Source organism: Xyrauchen texanus, chromosome 8 (genome assembly GCF_025860055.1).
Source record: "Xyrauchen texanus isolate HMW12.3.18 chromosome 8, RBS_HiC_50CHRs, whole genome shotgun sequence".
NCBI classification, from domain to species: domain Eukaryota; kingdom Metazoa; phylum Chordata; class Actinopteri; order Cypriniformes; family Catostomidae; genus Xyrauchen; species Xyrauchen texanus.
In genome coordinates, this window is record NC_068283.1 from 24,917,245 (window position 1) to 24,935,342 (window position 18,098).

Consider the following 18,098-nt stretch of genomic DNA (forward strand, 5'->3'; position numbering starts at 1 on the left):
TGTGTGAGATTGTTGCATAGAGATTGTAGCGCCCCCTAGAGGCCACCGGGTACAATCACGCAGTATAAGAAGACATTCCATCAATTGTTTTTTCTTGCTTGGATGTAACACCACCACAAGCTCCTTATTTACGTTTTCGATTGACCCAATGTTGTTGTTGTTGTTGTTTTAATAAGTATCTGATATTACAGTTAACATCTGGCAATTTGACATTTGAGCAAATACTTCACAATTTGGATGTGGGAAACCACTTAATTGTAGTAGCCTACTTAGATATGAGATGTGTTTAGGGCGCAAAAATCTCCTCTATGTAAATGCACAATTCTGAAATATTCTAGTTGGGCTAAATGTTTAAAGGTGCAATATGTAAAATTTTTCATGTAATATTCGCCTTTTTTTTGCCAATGTGTTAACGGCTTGTAATGCAACTTAAAAAATGAGTCTTCCTGGACTTCCTATGTTGCCTATTTAAGTCTGTAGACTGATTTTCATGGGAAGGCTGCGGGTCGCTTTTGCCAGGAAAATCCAAAGGATGGGACGTTTATGCGCACTCCCGAACGTTATCTTAGAGATGGAATCCAGCAAACGTCCGGCTCCCAGCACAACACCAACTCCTACACAAACTCAGAGTAAGCCAAACATTTAAAAAAATAAATAAAATGTATCAACTGAATCCCATCTGGCTAAGCGAGAACTTGATTCTGGTCCAGTGAAAACTAGAGTGAACATCGGCAGGGCATTTTATTACTGGAGGTACCTTCGTTTGCTTTTGTGGATCAAAACCGACCCTGAATTGGCATTTTTCTTATTGGACAGGTAAACTTACATAACTGCAAATCATGTGAAATATAGTGCCATAAGGACTGATCTGTGTAATTTTAGCTAACTTGGTCTTGCCTGATAACGCTGACGAATTGCAAGCTACCTTGCTTTGTAACTTTCAAATAATTTAAACGATCTCTATGCTAAAAGTCAGGATAATGTTAATGTGTAATTATTCAGCCAGATAAACTACAATAACACATTAAATGAATGCTAGACAATGTTCAAGATAATGCAAAAAGACCCATTCATTAGTGTAACGTAACTCAGTTATACAGAAAATATATAAAATCTATTATTATAAAACAATAGCGCATCGATATATAAAACTGACAGTTGTGATGGAATCACATTAATACTGAATTGTGACAACATAATGTACAGTCTATTTATAATGTACAATCTATTTTATAAACAGCTACTGTCATCATCCACCAAATTTAGCTAACAGCTATTGATAAAGCTGGCTAGCTTGCTAAAGCCGACAAAGGTTTGCATATAAATGCAGTCAATGTATCATGCAAAGAAAAGTGATTACGTCAAACTACAGTCTTGCATATTCACACCTTTATCCACACTTTGTTTTAGCCCTGTTCCAGTACAGGAGAGACAAATATAATATACAGTCTCAAAGTTTGTAGTAAAAAAAAATCATAACTGTAATTTCTTTGTACATTACGTCATTGTTTTGGCCGATGCTGGCGTCCCTATGGAGTGTGTGCACAAGCGCGAGCACGAGCAACAGGTAGCTGGATGCAGTTCACTTAACAGCCACAGGTGTCATTAATAACAAGGGTTTCTGAATCTTCCATACAGCACCTTTAAGGAGAACCTTAATGAAAAACATAGATCAACAAAATCCAAGCAATAACAAAACGTTCCCCTGATGTTAGAGAGTTTAGTTCCCATATTTTGGGGAGCCAACTTCAAAAGGTTTAGTTAGATTTTTTGGCAACACTTTACAACAAGGCTTCACTTGTTAACATTAGTAAAGAACAGTAAACGTGCACTAACAATGAACGTTACTGTTACAGTATTTATTAGTCTTAGTTAATGTTACATTCATCTGGGTATAGGCTACTAATACATTTTTAAAATCACAAGTTGTAGACTATTTGTTAATATTAGTTAAGAATGTTTATATATATGTGTGTGTGTGTGTGTGTGTGTGTGTGTGTGTGTGTGTGTGTGTGTGTGTGTGTGTGTGTGTGTGTGTGTAAAACCATAAAATAACGCTCCCAGAACATTCTGGGGACATTATTTGCTGTGAAATCGCGCACATGCTTCCTGCTTAGTGATGTTACGTTCGTGAACGAATCGTTCTTTTTGAACGAATCTTTTAGGTGAACGAATCATTCTCGTTCACGTTATCCATTGACTCATATTTCTCGTTCACTGAAATTCCTCCCTCCACCACTGCGCGCCGCTATTGCGCGCATGCGCAGCTCAATGAACCGTGTAGCTCTGTGGACCGTTTCATCTGTCAAAGACAAAGAGTGACTAAACCTCGAGCCAATAGCCTTCGAGTATGATACGAGGATGGAGCATGTGATTTGTTGAATCTAGTGAACGAATACGCCCTTTATTGAGTTGCTTTGAGTTTGAACGAGTCAAATGAACTGTTACATACATCTCGTTCGTGAATGAAAGAACCAGTTGTTCGAACGTCAAGATAATAATGACGACGAAGTTAACAGTGCAAGCTGATGGTTTAATTTAATAAAAGACAGCTTAAAATTTTCGTTTTTACTAAAATCTACAAACTACATCAGGTAATCTGCTAACTTCAAAATGAGTAGCACCAGAAAGAGAAGTGTATTATGGAATTATTTTAATGAGGTGTCTCCAACACAGGCTTTGTGTACAATTTGTAAAACACAGTTGTCCTTTAAAGGAGGATCTACAGCTAACCTTAACAGGCATCTAAAGGTAAAGCATCCAACTGTGCAGCTGACACAAAGGGAAACTGAACAAGCTGAGGATCCTGGAACATCCATCAGTACCAGTACTGCTCAACCTCCTCCTACCTCATCTGCCACTACCAGCACACCTCATACAACTGTCCCACACAGACGACAGGCAGGACAGACCACCCTAACACATTTTGTGGCTCGGCCAATTGACCCACTAAGACAAAAGAAAGTGGATGAGGACCTGGCAAGGATGATTGCATTGGATCTACAACCTTTTTCCATTGTGGAGGACAGAGGTTTCAAAGCATTTACAAAGGCCTTAAACCCCTCCTATATATTGCCCAGCAGGCAGACCCTGTCAAAAACAATCATTCCAGAAATGTTTTCAAAGGTTCGTGAACAAATTATGGACAAAGTTGGCAAGGCATCGGCTGTCTGCCTCACAACCGACTGACTGCTGGACATCTAGGGCCACATGTGGTTTCATGTCAGTTACATGCCACTTCATTGACAATTTTAAAATGGAGACATGTCTGTTAGATTGTTTTGAATTTACTGAAAGACACATTGCAGATAATCTGGCCGACAATCTTTTAAGAATTGCCAGAGAGTGGAACATAACGGACAAAATAGTAGCTTGTGTCTCTGACAATGCTCACAACATAACCCTAGCCATTCACAAAACCTCATGGAAGCATCTGCCATGTTTTGCCCACACAATTAATTTGATTGTGAGGGGTGGACTCCATGTAATCAAAAATACACTGAATAAGGTTAAAGCAATTGTGGAGTACATGCACCGAAGCACAGTGGCAGCTGAAAAACTCAAGGCAACTCAGCAGCAGATGGGCTTGCCAGAGTTAAAACTGAAACAGGACTGCCCAACACGATGGAACTCCACATTTTATATGTTACAGAGATTTCTTGATAACAAGGATGCCATCATCACCACACTTGCACTAGTAAATTCTCGACTGGAAATTCTGACACAGGATGAGTGGAAAGAAATGGAAGAGGCCTGTGAGGTTTTAAAACCATTTGAAGAAGTCACAGTTGAAATCAGTGGTGAGAGGTATGTAACAATACTCTTAGAACAATCATTATTATAACAAATTTAATTTAATAATTTAATTTAATTTGACTCTTATTAGCATAACATTAAAAAAACTGTTTTGCAAGCAGCTTTTGCAGACTGTAAAATAAATAAATTATAAGTGGCATTGTTATTGCCACAGTAATGCAGGGAAATTAATATTATTCATTAATGATTATTATACGGTATTTATTAAATTCAAATGTTGTTTTTGCTCCCTATAGCTATGTGACTGCCTCAAAGGTGATCCTGCTTTCACGGAGTGTCCAAAAATAAGCACAAGATACCTGAGATCGGGAGGGTTCAGAAAACCTATAATGGACATGCTTGAAGCAATTACCAAAGATATGGCTACCAGGTTCCACAAGGTGGAATTTCACCATCTGCTCTCAGAAGCGTCTGCACTGGACCCAAGATTTAAAAAAGGCCTTTTCAGATGATCATGCAGCAAATGAAGGCATCCAGAGACTCAAAAATGCCGCTGGGAGAGTGAGATCTTCCTCAGCACATCAACCAGAGCAGCAACAGGCAGCAGCAGCACCAGCACCGCAAGAAACACAAGAAAGCTTAGTGTGGGGTGATTTCGATGAACAAGTTTCAGGTCTTGTGACAAATACAAGTTCTTCAGCAGAGGCTGTTTTGGAAGTTCGGTCATATTCAGAGGAGCCCCTTCAACCAAGGTCCTCCAACCCACTACTCTGGTGGCAAAACCGGGCACTGATTTACCCCAGACTGACCCAAGTTATGCTGGGAAGGCTTTGCATTGTGGCAACATCTGTTCCATCAGAAAGAGTTTTCAGTAAGATGGGACAGATAATCTCTGAAAAAGAAGCAGAATCAGCCCCGCTAAGGCCAGACAGCTGATGTTTTTGAATGCCAACTTTGAATAATCCTGTTGTTGTTATACCTGCTTATATGGCAGGGTCTTTTTTCATGCTGCTCTGTTTTTTTTTTTTTTTTTTGCACTTTATACAGGGATAAGCTACTGTTTACTACTGTTTATATTTGCACTAATGTTTACTAAGTAAACTTTACTTGCTGTTTAGTGCAAATTATTTTTGCACTACTGTGTTTTAGCTTGATTTAACTTTACACTACTTTTACCTGTTTTTATATTTTATACTGTTTAAAAAGAACTTTTGTAGTTTTGCACTACCTGTTTTGTATTATACATTGCACTTTACCTGACTATTTATATAGTAAATAGTGTAAGCACTGGTGTTTTGTGTGCATTTTGTATTATTTATTTTTATTATTGTTGTTTTATGTTTCAACAGTTTTATACTTTAAAAAATAAATATATATGTTTGAGTCATGTCATGCACTTTTGTTTGTTTAAAAACTGTAAAACATAAAAAAATTTAGAGTATTGATTATTTGCGTCACGTGACTCACGTCAGCTAATAGCATTTCAGCTCGGGATTAGAAGGGGCATGTAATTGGTTGGATCTACTCTGCTGAATGAATATCATATTGCTCTGTTTTGAGTCTGAACGAGAGAGAGATCTCCCGTTCGTGAACGAATTGAACGAACTGGTTGCTATACCCAGTTCGTGTACCAGGTCGGCCATTCTGTCAATCTAGTTCATCAATCAGCAGAAATTGAATGCAAAGCGCAGGTATCCGTACTGTGCACGCGCAATTCATATCTTACATACAGAACATAACTCCTCGTTTAACTCGTTCTGACCAAACAAAAAAAATGTTAACTAGCCTGCCTAGTATGCAAACAAATTAAAAAACACTTGTGATTTGGTCATCTGAAAAGAGTGTAAAGACTTTGATCACTTATTTAGACTTATTTTATCCATTTAATGAGTAGGGCACCATTTTTAATAAAGTCAAATCAGTTTTTATTTTGTAACAAGTAAATACATTAGTTGAACAACACATTTTGCCGCACCTGCTGCTGACGTATTTGTGTAATATGGAAAAAAAAAACTGAACGAATCAGTGAACGAATCTGAACGAATCATTTTGGTGAACGAACTAAAAATGAACGAGTCTCTGGAAAGAATCAAAATTTCCACTACTATTCCTGCTGCTGTTTCATCATTTCGACTAAAGAGAGCAGCGACCGGCTTATTTCCAGGAAGTGGCTCGCGTTATTTATTTAACACTCGCAAGACAGTAATATCATCCTCTTCTTCGATACCAGCAGCAGTGGTCTGAATAGGCGGCGTATTGCCTTTAAGGTCGCAGGGATGTAACGATAAATCAACGGACAGTAAGATATTGAAAAGTAAGTTGAATATACCTAAACTTGAGAAACACGAATTTGCTTGTCATCGTTCTGTAACAATACTTTACTTTGCAACCATCCACTTATGTGTCGTTGTACAGATAGTTAAAATCAATACGTTGTATTAATTTGGCAATGCGTGTTTTCCGGCTTTCTGACCGACTGACAGATCCTGCGATAACCGGATAAACAAGTTATTCGATTATGAACGCATATGTTGATTAGATTTTTCTGTCATTTGCTGATTGGCCTAATCTTTTCTGCGTATCCCGACGATTTCTTTATTTTTTGTTTAGCCGAAGTGTAAAAAAAGAATGATGATTGCCAATTAGATTGACCCAAAGGCTGTAATTCAATTACTTTTCATTTCAGGATTGAGGACACGGCTGCACGCCAGGTGGCGTTGTAATGAAGATCCATGAGAAGATTCTGACTCATTACCTGTCCTGTACTTCACCTGTAGATAAGGAGGGCTACCTCTACAAAAAGGCAAGCATCTAAAGTTACCTCTTAAAATATTTTTTTTCCATTTTCCGACACATTAAGACCCACACATAATACATATCCATGTTGTTGTTTTCTTTCTAAAATGTTGCTTTTATTTTCAATTTTATAGCTTGCAGAAATCCTGAAAATGATATTGAAAAGATAGGAGCATTTGCCTCGAACTCAGCTGTCTTCTCCAAAAATGCTGTCGTTTTACATTTAGATAAAGATTGTGAATTGATTCCAGACTTTATATACAAAGTCACATGTCCTGATTTTTTTCAGCGATCCCCTTTTCAAAAATTTCATTCAAATGTGTGGGGGCACAAAGAAATCTAGGGGGTCAACACCTCCCTTGTAGCCACCCCTTAGCCCCAGCCATGCTAGCCACCATCAGCTTGCCTGAACTCGTGCAATAACTTGATCTGGACACAATTTGGTATACATTACTTTCAAAATTGTTATTAATTCTAATTAGCATTTAACAATACTTTGCTAAACTGAAATCCTAGAATATTTCTAATCCTTACCCTTTATAGGGTTAAAAGCATCCAACTGGCCCATTTCTTTATTAATAACAGTGACATGATCCCAGGTTTATTACAAAAAGCTACATGATATGTCTCATCTCCAGGGTTTCTCTGCCCTGTATATTTTCTAGGTTATCTCTCTTAAAATGAGTCCTTCTTACACTGTTTGTCCCCTGCATAGCTATTGTCTAATTTCATTCCACAGAGAGAGAGGAACGCCACTTACCTACGCCGTTGGTTTGTGTTGAAGGGGAATCTGTTGTTTTATCAGGAGCGTCCAGGTGATCGTAATCTGTTAGGCGTGATTGTTCTGGAGGGCTGTATGGTGCAGGCGTGTGAGACGGACGGTCAGTTCTGTTTTTGGTTGGTGTTCACTGGACCAGGCCTTCGCACTTATAGGCTGGCCGCTGATGACAGTGTAAGCCAGGAGAGCTGGATCAGTGCTCTACTCTGTGCCAGTCACATCTACCTTTCAGTGTTATTCAGGGACCTGGAGAGACTCTGCGAAGGTGAGTGGAAATCTGCTTGTATATGTGGGGATTTTCTTGGTCTGTATTTACTTAAATAGCTTGCAGTATGTCTATGCTTTCATTCTTTAAGTGGTATTTTAACTCTCTAACTGTATCTATTTTCATGCTCTGAATAAAACAGAAGCTAAAAAAGAGAAAGGCCTTTGCGATTCCATACAGACCTCTGCATTGACTGCTACTTTGGGTGAGAAATCACCCAATAAGATAATGGCTTCCTGGAACATAGGACATTCTTATTTCATGCAAGGGGCTTCCATAGTACCCAGAGATGGGAGGAGCTGCAGTACCAGTTCAGTACCACCTTCATCTATGCCAAACAGACCCATTAGCTGTAGTCTTCATGCCCCTCCTGTTCCATTCAAAACTAACAATAAGCGATCTCCAAAGCTCTGGCCAAAGAGAAATGCCCATGTCACACCCTTAAATACTCCTGCACCATCATATGGGGAGTGGCCAGTTGTGTGCTTTGATCCATTAGAAGAATTCAGTAAACTGCACGAGTACTTTGGAAATGAAATTCAGCAACTAAGAGTGGATTGGCTAAAGAAGAAACGTGATGAGGAGGGATACATTGTGGATGACCTCATTAAACTTGGCTAGTTGGAGTCCACCAAGTGTAATCACATATCTGTATTTGTTTTATGTATTAAGCTCCTGTCTGGCATCACTATGGATGCAGTATATTTTGAAGGTTCAGAAAGTATGTGGCGCAGCACTGATCCTTGTGTGCTGTATGGTAAAGGGTTTCTCATTTCCTTTCGGCAGACAGGTTTCTGTACATCTCATCCCAGTTCCTTATTGTTTTATTTGTCATAAACAGAACCAAAATCACCAGAAGTTTACCCCTATGTCTTAACTTAAGTAAGTGCAGACATATAAATCTGCAATTGTCTGTAATGTATCCAAAGCCAGGCAACAAGCACTGCAAATACTAAGAAGTGAGGTTGTATTTACAATAATCCTGTTTAGTGAATCAAAAATATTTTTGTCTTATTTTAATATTACATGTTGGTGTGGATTTGTGAATGCAAAATGATAATAGGCTAATTATTTAAGAATTGGTTGTAAATTAACTATTTATTAACATATTCCTCTAAAAATGTACTGAGGTAGCCTAAATGTATGTAATCATATGCCATTTTAATAGGTTAGGTAATTTTGTATTAATTGAGCAATATTCATCTCTTATCTGACAATAAGGATATAAATGAAGTCATAGAAGTGTGGCCTGGTTCAAACACCATACTAATGTGATATGTGGAGGAACATACATGCAAGTTACTGTTTCCTAGTTCTGCCTTATAGATGTTTATTTTTTTATTTTTTTTTCAGTTTAGGAGGCTTCACAAACAAACCGAAATACACACCCTGCCTCATCTTCCTCTTTCACTCCAAATCAATTCTTTAGGGATACCGATGTAATTTGCCTTTGTTCTCTTAATTTATGCTTAACCATTCAAAATATTAAACAATATTTAAAATCAACACGTTCTTGCATTTGGGCATGTTTGTTACTTGAATGTTTATTTCTGTGGTGGTCATATCTGTAAATGTGAAAATAAAACTTTCATGACAGATAGTTTGTATGTATTTATTTCAAAAGGAGCAGCTCATTAAACGAAGAGAGGTCAGCAGAGGGCAATGCACTTCAGCAAAAGTACTGTAGATAATGTACTTCATACAATGTAACAGTACATAAATAATGCATATTATTTTGGCCATTAGTATCACAGTAATTTATAATGTATTACATTTTGTAAAATGAAAGTTTAAATTTAAAAAAAATATAAAACCTTAATACAGTCTGAATTTGAACATTGCATATTGAACAACAAAGGGAAATGTTCAAATTTGTTTGACTGTTCTGTTTAATAAAAAATAGTTTTTATTGAAATCGTTTACTTTTACTCTGTTGAAATTTTATTTTAAAGGTAAGAATAAAAACAGTTCAAGGAGCGAAAACTGAAATCTAACAAAATGTTTATCAGAACGCTCCCGAAAACTGTGTGATTTTCAGTTGTTCCGGAGTGAATACTATATTTTTAAATGCTGGAAGCCAGTTATAACTGGTTAATTTTGTTCCAATAATTTTTTCATGAAACTAAAGGACAAAGGGTTTATCACAGTAACTTTTTGGAACTACACCACTTAATGTTGCCCTGTAAAAATTAAACCTGTGCTTGGAAACTGCTGCATCATACATTTATTTGCCTAACTACCCATCGTGGATGTTGTATTCTCTGAATGAAGACCTTTTTCACAACAATGTATAATTACTACATACAGTATACATGCGGTGAATACTGGATGTGTGACAAAAGCAAAAGTTCATGCATACATTGTCTGAATAAGGGTTGAAGGAAGAAAAGTCCACACTCTTCTCTGCCGCCCTACACACTGATCTGATAATGAACCAGCTTGCAGCATAATCAAACATTAGCATTCAGCAGTTCATGCACTAAACAGAATTAATTTTGTATAAAAGTACAGATGTTGTGTTGATAAATCCACCACACAGGAAAAAATATATATTTTTGCTTATTTTGGTGAGGCAAGTGGCTTATATTGGGCTTGATTTTCCAGACCATGTTGCTTGTTTCTATTGTGAGATCTGGCAACACTACAGCTGGTATTTCACCCACCCCTTAGCACAGACTTTCATTTGAAAAATAACTTAATTAACCATTCTTTTACTTTCTCAAATACATTGAACAGACTCCAAACATGTGGACAAATTAATCTTTGTGTGGTGAGCAGATATTAGGCAGATGTTTTGGTTAATACAATAATTCATAACATTTCAAAAAGTTATGGAGATTTATGGAAATTATGTCATAAATCAGAGCTCTGATAACAGAACTTCAACTTTAAATGCCTTGAATGTCGGACGCACTTCATTTAAACCTTAACCTCTTCACATTGCAGAGATGAGGTATGTCAGACCCCCATAGCGACGGTGTGGTGTTCTTCACCTCATCTGGATTCCAATCATCTCTGGGGTGATAAACAGCTTTGACAACAAATGTCAGAGCAGATCCCATTACTCGCAATATGCACCGTATGTATAGATATGTACACTTTGACAGACCATAAACAAAATAAAGGTGGTTGACACTCTACAGGTCAGCCTATGACAACCAGGTCATCCATTACTCAAACATGCTTGAAAGGGGCTTTAAATTATATTTTATAAATATTGTAATTAATATTCTATTATGAATTAAAATCATATATTAGATATATCAAATCAGGCACTATTTCCTCTGACCAAGTCCTTCTAATATAGCATATGCTATACCATCTAATTTGAGAACAGGTCTATTATTCACTAAGCTTTTTTAGCATGATTTTATGAGTAAGCAATGAAAAAATCTAATTCATTTGTCACCATATTATATACACAAAAGTGACAGCGGTTATCAAATTTGGGTGTGTGGTCCACCAATATTACATTAGTTTAGTGACAACATAAAACAATGCAAAAAATTTACAGAATACAAACTATTCTAACATACACAGTATTATACAACACATACAACACTATTATACAGCACATACAACACTATGTACAAAATGTTTCAGTAGTAGTTGTAGAGCTTTACACGCTTTATATATATATATATATATATATATATATATATATATATATATATATATATATATATATATACAGTATCTCACAAAAGTGAGTACACCCCTCACATTTTTGTAAATATTTGATTATATCTTTTCATGTGACAACACTGAAGAAATGACACTTTGCTACAACACCAAATTTAACACACCTGCTCCCCTTTCATACCTGAGACCTTGTAACACTAACGAGTCACATGACACCGGGGAGGGAAAATGGCTAATTGGGCCCAATTTGGACATTTTCACTTAGGGGTGTACTCACTTTTGTTGCCAGCAGTTTAGACATTAATGGCTGTGTGTTGAGTTATTTTGAGGGGACAGCAAATTTACACTGTTATACAAGCTGTACACCCACTACTTCACATTGTAGCAAAGTGTCATTTCTTCAGTGTTGTCACATGAAAAAATATAATCAAATATTTACAAAAATGTGAGGGGTGTACTCACTTTTGTGAGATACTGTATATGTATATACACACACACACACAAACACCGATCAACCACAACATCAAAACCACCTGCCTAATATTGTGTAGGTCCCCCTCGTGCCACCAAAACAGTGCCAACCCGCATCTCAGAACAGCATTCTGAGATAATATGCTTCTCACCACAATAGTACAGAGGGTTTATCTGAGTTATCGTAGACTTTGTCAGTTCAAACCAGTCAGGCCATTCTGTTGACCTCTCTCATCAACAAGGCATTTCTTTCCACAGAACTGCTGCTCACTGGATGTTATTTTGTTTTTGGCAACATTCAGAGTAAATTCTAGAAACTGTTGTGCGTGAAAATCAACTCAAATCAGCCCATCTGGCACCAACATTCATGCCTCAGAGATCAAACGTTTTCCCCATTCTGATGGTTGATATGAACACAATAGAATGCTATTCTGAGGTGCGGGTTGGTGCTGTTGGCGGCACGAGGGGGACCTACACAATATTAGGAAGGTGGTTTTAATGTTGTGGCTGATAGGTGCATACTGTATATATGTAAGATACATTTTAAATATGAAACGTGCATAGCCTTTAAAAGAATATATAGACATTAGACAACTAACTAGAACACATGAGTATTTATGGGAAATTCACACTTTTAAAGGAAGTATAAAATTATTGTCTAATCTTATTACTAATAAATACAATATTGCTTCCTACAGTTTAGTGCAGATCAAGATGCAGAAGGTTGCCATGTATCTTCTTCAGAGAAGAAGGATAGTGTTCAGGGCCTAGTTGCAAGAATTCACAGTAAGAAACCCCTTAAGTTAAGAAAACCCATTGTTGTAATTATAAGGCTATTGTCACTTTTTTATATAATTTAAGGGGTTTCTTGCAACTGACTGCAGGCCCTAGAAACTGAGGGATCATAGATTGTTGTTTTATAATACAGAGATACAGTGCTTTTGTCACCTTCTGATTTTAAAACATTTAGCAGTCCATCCATAACAGTGGCACTCCCAAAATTGTAGCGAGAATCAGACTGTTGAACTAATCTACAGGAATAGTGAGCTGAAATCTTGCAAATATAAAAATGCCATTTAGCTGAAGATGTTGGAAGTATTCAGGTTTAGATAGGGGAACAAAACAAGTGAAGGAGAGATTTGCAAGATATCAAATGAAGCTTAAGGAGGAATGCATAAACTGTGGGACAGAAGTGGATAAGGAAATGACTGATGAATTGAACAGTGAAGAAAAGGAGAGTGCAAGGAACAGACAAGTTTGTTTTGCTATTTTGGTCCCCCTCAGCTGTCTCCTCAACATGTTGCCCCCACCTTCCCAAAAGAACTTCTTTTAAACCTCAAATTTCCTTTCTATGTGTCCTACCAACCCCTCACTAAACCGCCCTGTGCTCATGTTCTCTGACCATCTCAAACTGAGGACGAGAAGAGAATAATGAACCCTTCCCTTGAGCCACCACAAATCATAACCCACAATCTCTATCAATGAGTGACTGCAGATCAGAGAGTGAAAGGGAGAGAGACTGCAGAAAATGGGCATGACTGTATGGTGGTGGAGGTAGTGGGGGCAAGGGGGACCACAATCTTACGGTATCACTATACTTGGAAAGGTATTAAAACCTATTTTCGATTAGGACCCATTTAGAAAGTTGTGAGGGCAAGAGTAAAGAAGCCAGATGAGTCCTTACATATCAGATAGAGGCATGCACACATGAACAAGACAATCCTTGGATCAATAAATCTCAGGATTACAATCAATCAGTCTTTATTACTATATATAATAGAAACAGAGTCCCCACCCCCCAATGTTTGGGTTTTAGAGTTGTTAAATTACTACATATAATTTTCCAAGTTTAATCCCATTCATTTCAACTTGCTTGAGTTATGTGATTGTCCGTGTTATCATGTCAATGTCTGAAGCCCAAACAGTTTCTTACGTCTCCATGTCCATATTAGTCTACATGAGACATGCAGTATCAGATTCATCCCATTCCAAGACACACATTTTGCTATTTCTGATCACTGTAAGATGATCACACCCTGTTCCTTCATCACTTTCCCCCTACCTCATCTCTCTCTTTCCTCCCACTCCCTCACTCTCGATCTGCTATTTCCCAAGCCACACTTAAGGTTGGATCTATAATTAGCAAGAGGCCTTGGGTAGTATATTAGCCCCCGGAGAACAGGTCACTACGCGGCTTCACACAATCTTCACTTCTTGTGCTTCTTAGGCTTCACACATACCGTCTCGACATGGTGAGTAGCCTGTATCTTTGCGGTTACCTGTCCAGAGATAATGCCACACACCTGAGGCTGTAACACTCTCAGCAGGTTCACATGGATAGGTGCTCAAATTTTAAGCATCTAATTCTTGGATATTTCAACTGTGGACTTACAATAACTTAAACAGGATATGATTAAATGAGCATTTTGTTTTGTTTGTTTGTCCCAAACTGGTGTTTTTGGAACCAGAAAGTTAGAATTTATGCTGCATAGTATAGAAAATAGTCAATTTCTTTAGATAACAAATTGCTAGATAATGCTAGATATTAGGTATCATTCAACATTTGCCAAAAAAGTAAATGATGGCAGGCCATTGAAACTTCATTTTTTTATTGAATAGAGAGACCTGTTCATTATTGTGATCGTTATTTGGATGTACTTCACACAAATAACATGTGGTAATGTTTCATTCATGTTTTGCTAGGATTTTATTTGAACTAATCTATGTCACACTGTGCTGATTAGTATGTGTTAAAGCAGAACTAAGATCTTTGTTCTGAGAATCTGGTGTCACTAAAGATTGTATAGCAGGTGAGGCAATGCAATGTGAAAGTCTGTAACCATTAGGTGATTTTGAAAATGCATCTCAACATAGAGGAAAGAGACACAAGATGCATTATATGTGCATGTAAGTATGCTTGTGTAATGTGTTCTCTGATAGCTTTGCTGCTAAATTCTAAACATGCTCAATTTGTGCATATCTAGTCACCCAAGAAGGCCAAGAGGAGGGCAGGAGGAGGAGAGGGTTCCTCCAATGTGTTCTCCATGTTTGAGCAGAGCCAGATTCAGGAGTACAAGGAGGTGATTCTTTTTTCATACCTTACATCTATTGTTGTTACTCTGAAATTATGTTTTAGCCTTTTGTTACTTTATTTAATTGGACAACTGGCATGTTATCCCATGTAACATGTTATTTTGTCTGTGTCAGATACATTGGTGCTTAATAGAGGCCATATTTTGCTGATATTATATATTATGGAAAATTATTAGTGATTACATTTTTTACATATGTTTTCTTTTCAACTCATTATGGATAATCAAATCAAAATCAATAAGATAATAATTTAACATTCAACAAACAAACACTTTGAAATACTTCACAGAGGCTGTTTTTAATGGGAATACTTTTTGTAACATTAATTTTATGATTTACTTACTTTTCATGAAAAGGCTCACTGTTAACCTTCCACAAAGAGAAAGGTCATGTCTACATTAAGGCTTTTTTTGATTGTCATAATTAAAGTAAAGCCAGCAGCTGTGCTGAGTCAACAGCACAAAATCCAGCCTTTGTCTTATCTGCTAATATACAAAGAAATGTCACTGCCTTCCTTTCCTCTGACCTCCCATTTGCCAGAAACTCCTTCTGCTCTGATCCCAGTGGACAGCAGCTGAGGACCACACTGCATGCACGAGGAGCGAGAAAGAATGAGAGAGAGAGAGAGAGAGAGAGAGAGAGAGATGCAAATTAGCTTCCTGAGTGGGCCTTGAAATTATATAAGAATAACACACAAAGGAAAGGCCAGCAAATAAGTTGCTTTACCAGATGTCATCTCTCTGTACCATTCTTTGACATCATGATTAATCTGGGTTAGCATCATAAAATAAAACACTAAGTAAAAGAGCATGCATATATGCATGTATGTATGTGTGCACACTGAAAGGGTGAGGTGACAGTGGAATTTGTTTTAAGTCTGGCTAATGTGCGATTGAGCCAAGTAAGGATATGAAATTGTTTGGGTAGTTTGTAAGTGATACAGTGCTACTTCAGGAATGTCTGATATCACAGTTGGAATCGACCTAATACTTCCCACAGATGGCAAGATGGATCAGCGAGGGTCTCTGTGGGGGATGGGTGGGAGTTAGCAGCTGTCGTTATATATATAAGTTGGTGGGGGGTATGTTTCATGTGATTGAGAAAGGACATTTTACTAGAGACAGGCAAGAGAGAAAAGATGACAACAGATTTGAACAAATCAAATCATCTCGGTGATGGGTTTGCAACTGTCACCATTACCATGGATAAGGCCCTCAGTTTCTATCATCACCAACACCTGTAACAATGTTCTTGATTTTGTTCTGCGTTACATTCACAGGCTTTCACAATCATTGACCAGAACAGAGACGGTATCATCAGCAAAGACGACCTTAGGGACGTGTTGGCCTCACTGGGTGAGTCAGATTGTGTCCCATTCCAGTTAATGTTCTTTAAACATATCATAATGAATCTGTGATCACTCCTTCCTATCCTCTCCTTGTCTTTCTGTAGGCCAGTTGAATGTGAAGAATGAGGAGCTGGAGGCCATGATCAAGGAGGCCAGCGGCCCAATCAACTTCACCGTTTTCCTGACCATGTTTGGAGAGAAGCTGAAGGGTATGCAAAAGCCCATTTTTCTCTGGATCACACATGCTTGTTCTAACACCGATTATTTTTAACACACTACAATTTGTGTGGTCATGTTAATCCATTAAACAGATTTCATTTAATGGTGTAAGGACATAAATGGCTTAAGAATAAACCGATCGACACGGGTCGATTTTTGGCCATTACTCTGATTTAATGTTGCATCTAAACACCTTCACCGGTGTTCATATTGGCTAATCCAATGTGTGAATATGTTGTGTGCTTGCCACAACATATGTCAAAATCAGCAAATAACTCATGTCAACACGGTTTTCTTGCTTTGTCGGATTTTTTTAAATAAACTGATTTTTAGTTATCAGCCAATTGGTGTGCATGTAAATGGGCTCACTGTTATATTCAGTTTTTTGCAAGTGTGATGTAACTTGCTCTCCCTGTCTCTGAAAGGTGCTGACCCTGAGGACGTCATCGTTTCTGCCTTCAAGGTGCTTGACCCTGAGGCCACTGGCACCATCAAGAAGGAATTGTGAGTCTATATTTCCGAGTGAAAAGCAAATTGCAGTCTTCTAAAGTAATCATTTGACTTTTCTTCTCTGACTACTTCTCCCTGTCTTTCTAGCCTTGAGGAGCTTCTGACCACTCAGTGCGACAGGTTCTCCGCAGAGGAGGTGAGATCAGATGTTGCTCTTCTGTGTTTTTAGATTAGTTCATAAGAATCTGAACATGTCACTGTTTTTAATGTTTGTTAAATATAACAAGTTCTTTGTTCTTCTACCACACATTTAGATGAAGAATCTGTTTGCCGCCTTCCCCCCAGATGTGGCTGGCAATGTTGACTACAAGAACATTTGCTACGTCATCACACACGGAGAGGAGAAGGAGGAGTAAAAGACAGAGGAGAAAATAAAAATAAAAAAGAGATGAAAGTGCATCTAAAGCCGCTTTACTCTCCCAGTCTGCTTTTTGTCCTCCTTTTCTTACTTTGTGTTTCTTCCTCCCTTTCTTCTTTCCATCCATCTTTGTTACTCTTAAGCACTTACTCTCTCTATCTCTCCTCAATTCTGTTCATATTCAAAAACAAAGACTCATTTAGACTTAACCAGGAGGGTGGAGAAGCACATGACCACAGAGTCTGTCAGTGGGGACATGGGATTGTTTTCAATAAAATGATCTTTTAACAACATTTCCATATCGCTCACATACTCTCTCTTTCTCTGTTTCTCATTACTCACACCACCTCTCATTTTTCACGTTTCCATCGCTGTCAAAATCATGCATGAATGTTGTATCATCTACTTCTGTTGCCTTGAGGGTTGAAATGAAGATGTCTCTCACTATTTTCTGCTTTTGGCTGAAGCAGCTCTCAATCTAGATCAGGAAGGGTGTTGTGAGCCCACTCTAGGGAAACAGAAAAAGTGATCTTGATCTATAATAGAGGAAACTTTCATCAGTCTCATATTCTTCCCCTGCCAGTTGACTAACAGTGAAAAAAATTACCAAATGAGGTTTTTACTGAGAGAGCTTTGTCTCCTAAAAGTGATGTCATTCCCATTTAGACCATACGAGGAAGAGAGGAGAATGGGGACTGAACGAAAACATATCCTCCTCACTCCCCCTCTCCCCTCCCCTTAACTTTAGCTCTATGTCTTTTTTAATCTACCCACTCTTTTGCTTTCTGCATCTGGGTCTGCTTTGCTCTACCAGATACTCTTCTGTAACCAATAAAAAGACACAAACTATGAATAAAACATC

At 37.8% G+C, this 18,098-nt stretch overlaps 2 protein-coding genes across 3 annotated transcripts; both read left to right on the forward strand.

Annotated features, from left to right (window-relative positions):
- The first annotated feature begins 5,888 nt into the window (after window positions 1-5,888).
- LOC127647990 (sesquipedalian-1-like) lies at window positions 5,889-9,185 on the forward strand. 2 transcript variants are annotated; one of them, XM_052132540.1, is made up of 4 exons: window positions 5,889-6,070; window positions 6,443-6,559; window positions 7,292-7,595; window positions 7,738-9,185. In XM_052132540.1, the coding sequence occupies exons 2-4, from the start codon at window positions 6,479-6,481 to the stop codon at window positions 8,214-8,216; spliced, it is 864 nt and encodes a 287-aa protein (XP_051988500.1). In that variant the 5' UTR covers window positions 5,889-6,070; window positions 6,443-6,478; the 3' UTR covers window positions 8,217-9,185. The 2 variants fall into 2 exon arrangements, with proteins under 2 accessions (XP_051988500.1, XP_051988501.1); XM_052132541.1 differs by having other exon boundaries at window positions 7,358-7,595.
- A 4,621-nt stretch (window positions 9,186-13,806) lies between these two features.
- LOC127647767 (myosin regulatory light chain 11-like) lies at window positions 13,807-18,098 on the forward strand. Its single transcript, XM_052132221.1, has 7 exons — window positions 13,807-13,960; window positions 14,693-14,788; window positions 16,081-16,156; window positions 16,254-16,358; window positions 16,794-16,872; window positions 16,966-17,014; window positions 17,133-18,098. Exons 1-7 carry the CDS (start codon window positions 13,958-13,960, stop codon window positions 17,232-17,234), a joined length of 510 nt encoding a protein of 169 aa, XP_051988181.1. The 5' UTR covers window positions 13,807-13,957; the 3' UTR covers window positions 17,235-18,098.

What these genes read in the sequence shown, in the direction of transcription:
- LOC127647990 (XM_052132540.1), top strand. Translation starts at nt 6,479, where the DNA reads ATGAAGATCCATGAGAAGATTCTGACTCATTACCTGTCCTGTACTTCA. An exon ending in AGGGCTACCTCTACAAAAAG is followed by an intron (nt 6,560 to 7,291) that starts GCAAGCATCTAA and finishes TTCATTCCACAG; the next exon opens with AGAGAGAGGAACGCCACTTA. An exon ending in CCTGGAGAGACTCTGCGAAG is followed by an intron (nt 7,596 to 7,737) that starts GTGAGTGGAAAT and finishes TGAATAAAACAG; the next exon opens with AAGCTAAAAAAGAGAAAGGC.
- LOC127647767 (XM_052132221.1), top strand. An exon ending in GGACGTGTTGGCCTCACTGG is followed by an intron (nt 16,157 to 16,253) that starts GTGAGTCAGATT and finishes GTCTTTCTGTAG; the next exon opens with GCCAGTTGAATGTGAAGAAT. An exon ending in GTTTGGAGAGAAGCTGAAGG is followed by an intron (nt 16,359 to 16,793) that starts GTATGCAAAAGC and finishes TGTCTCTGAAAG; the next exon opens with GTGCTGACCCTGAGGACGTC.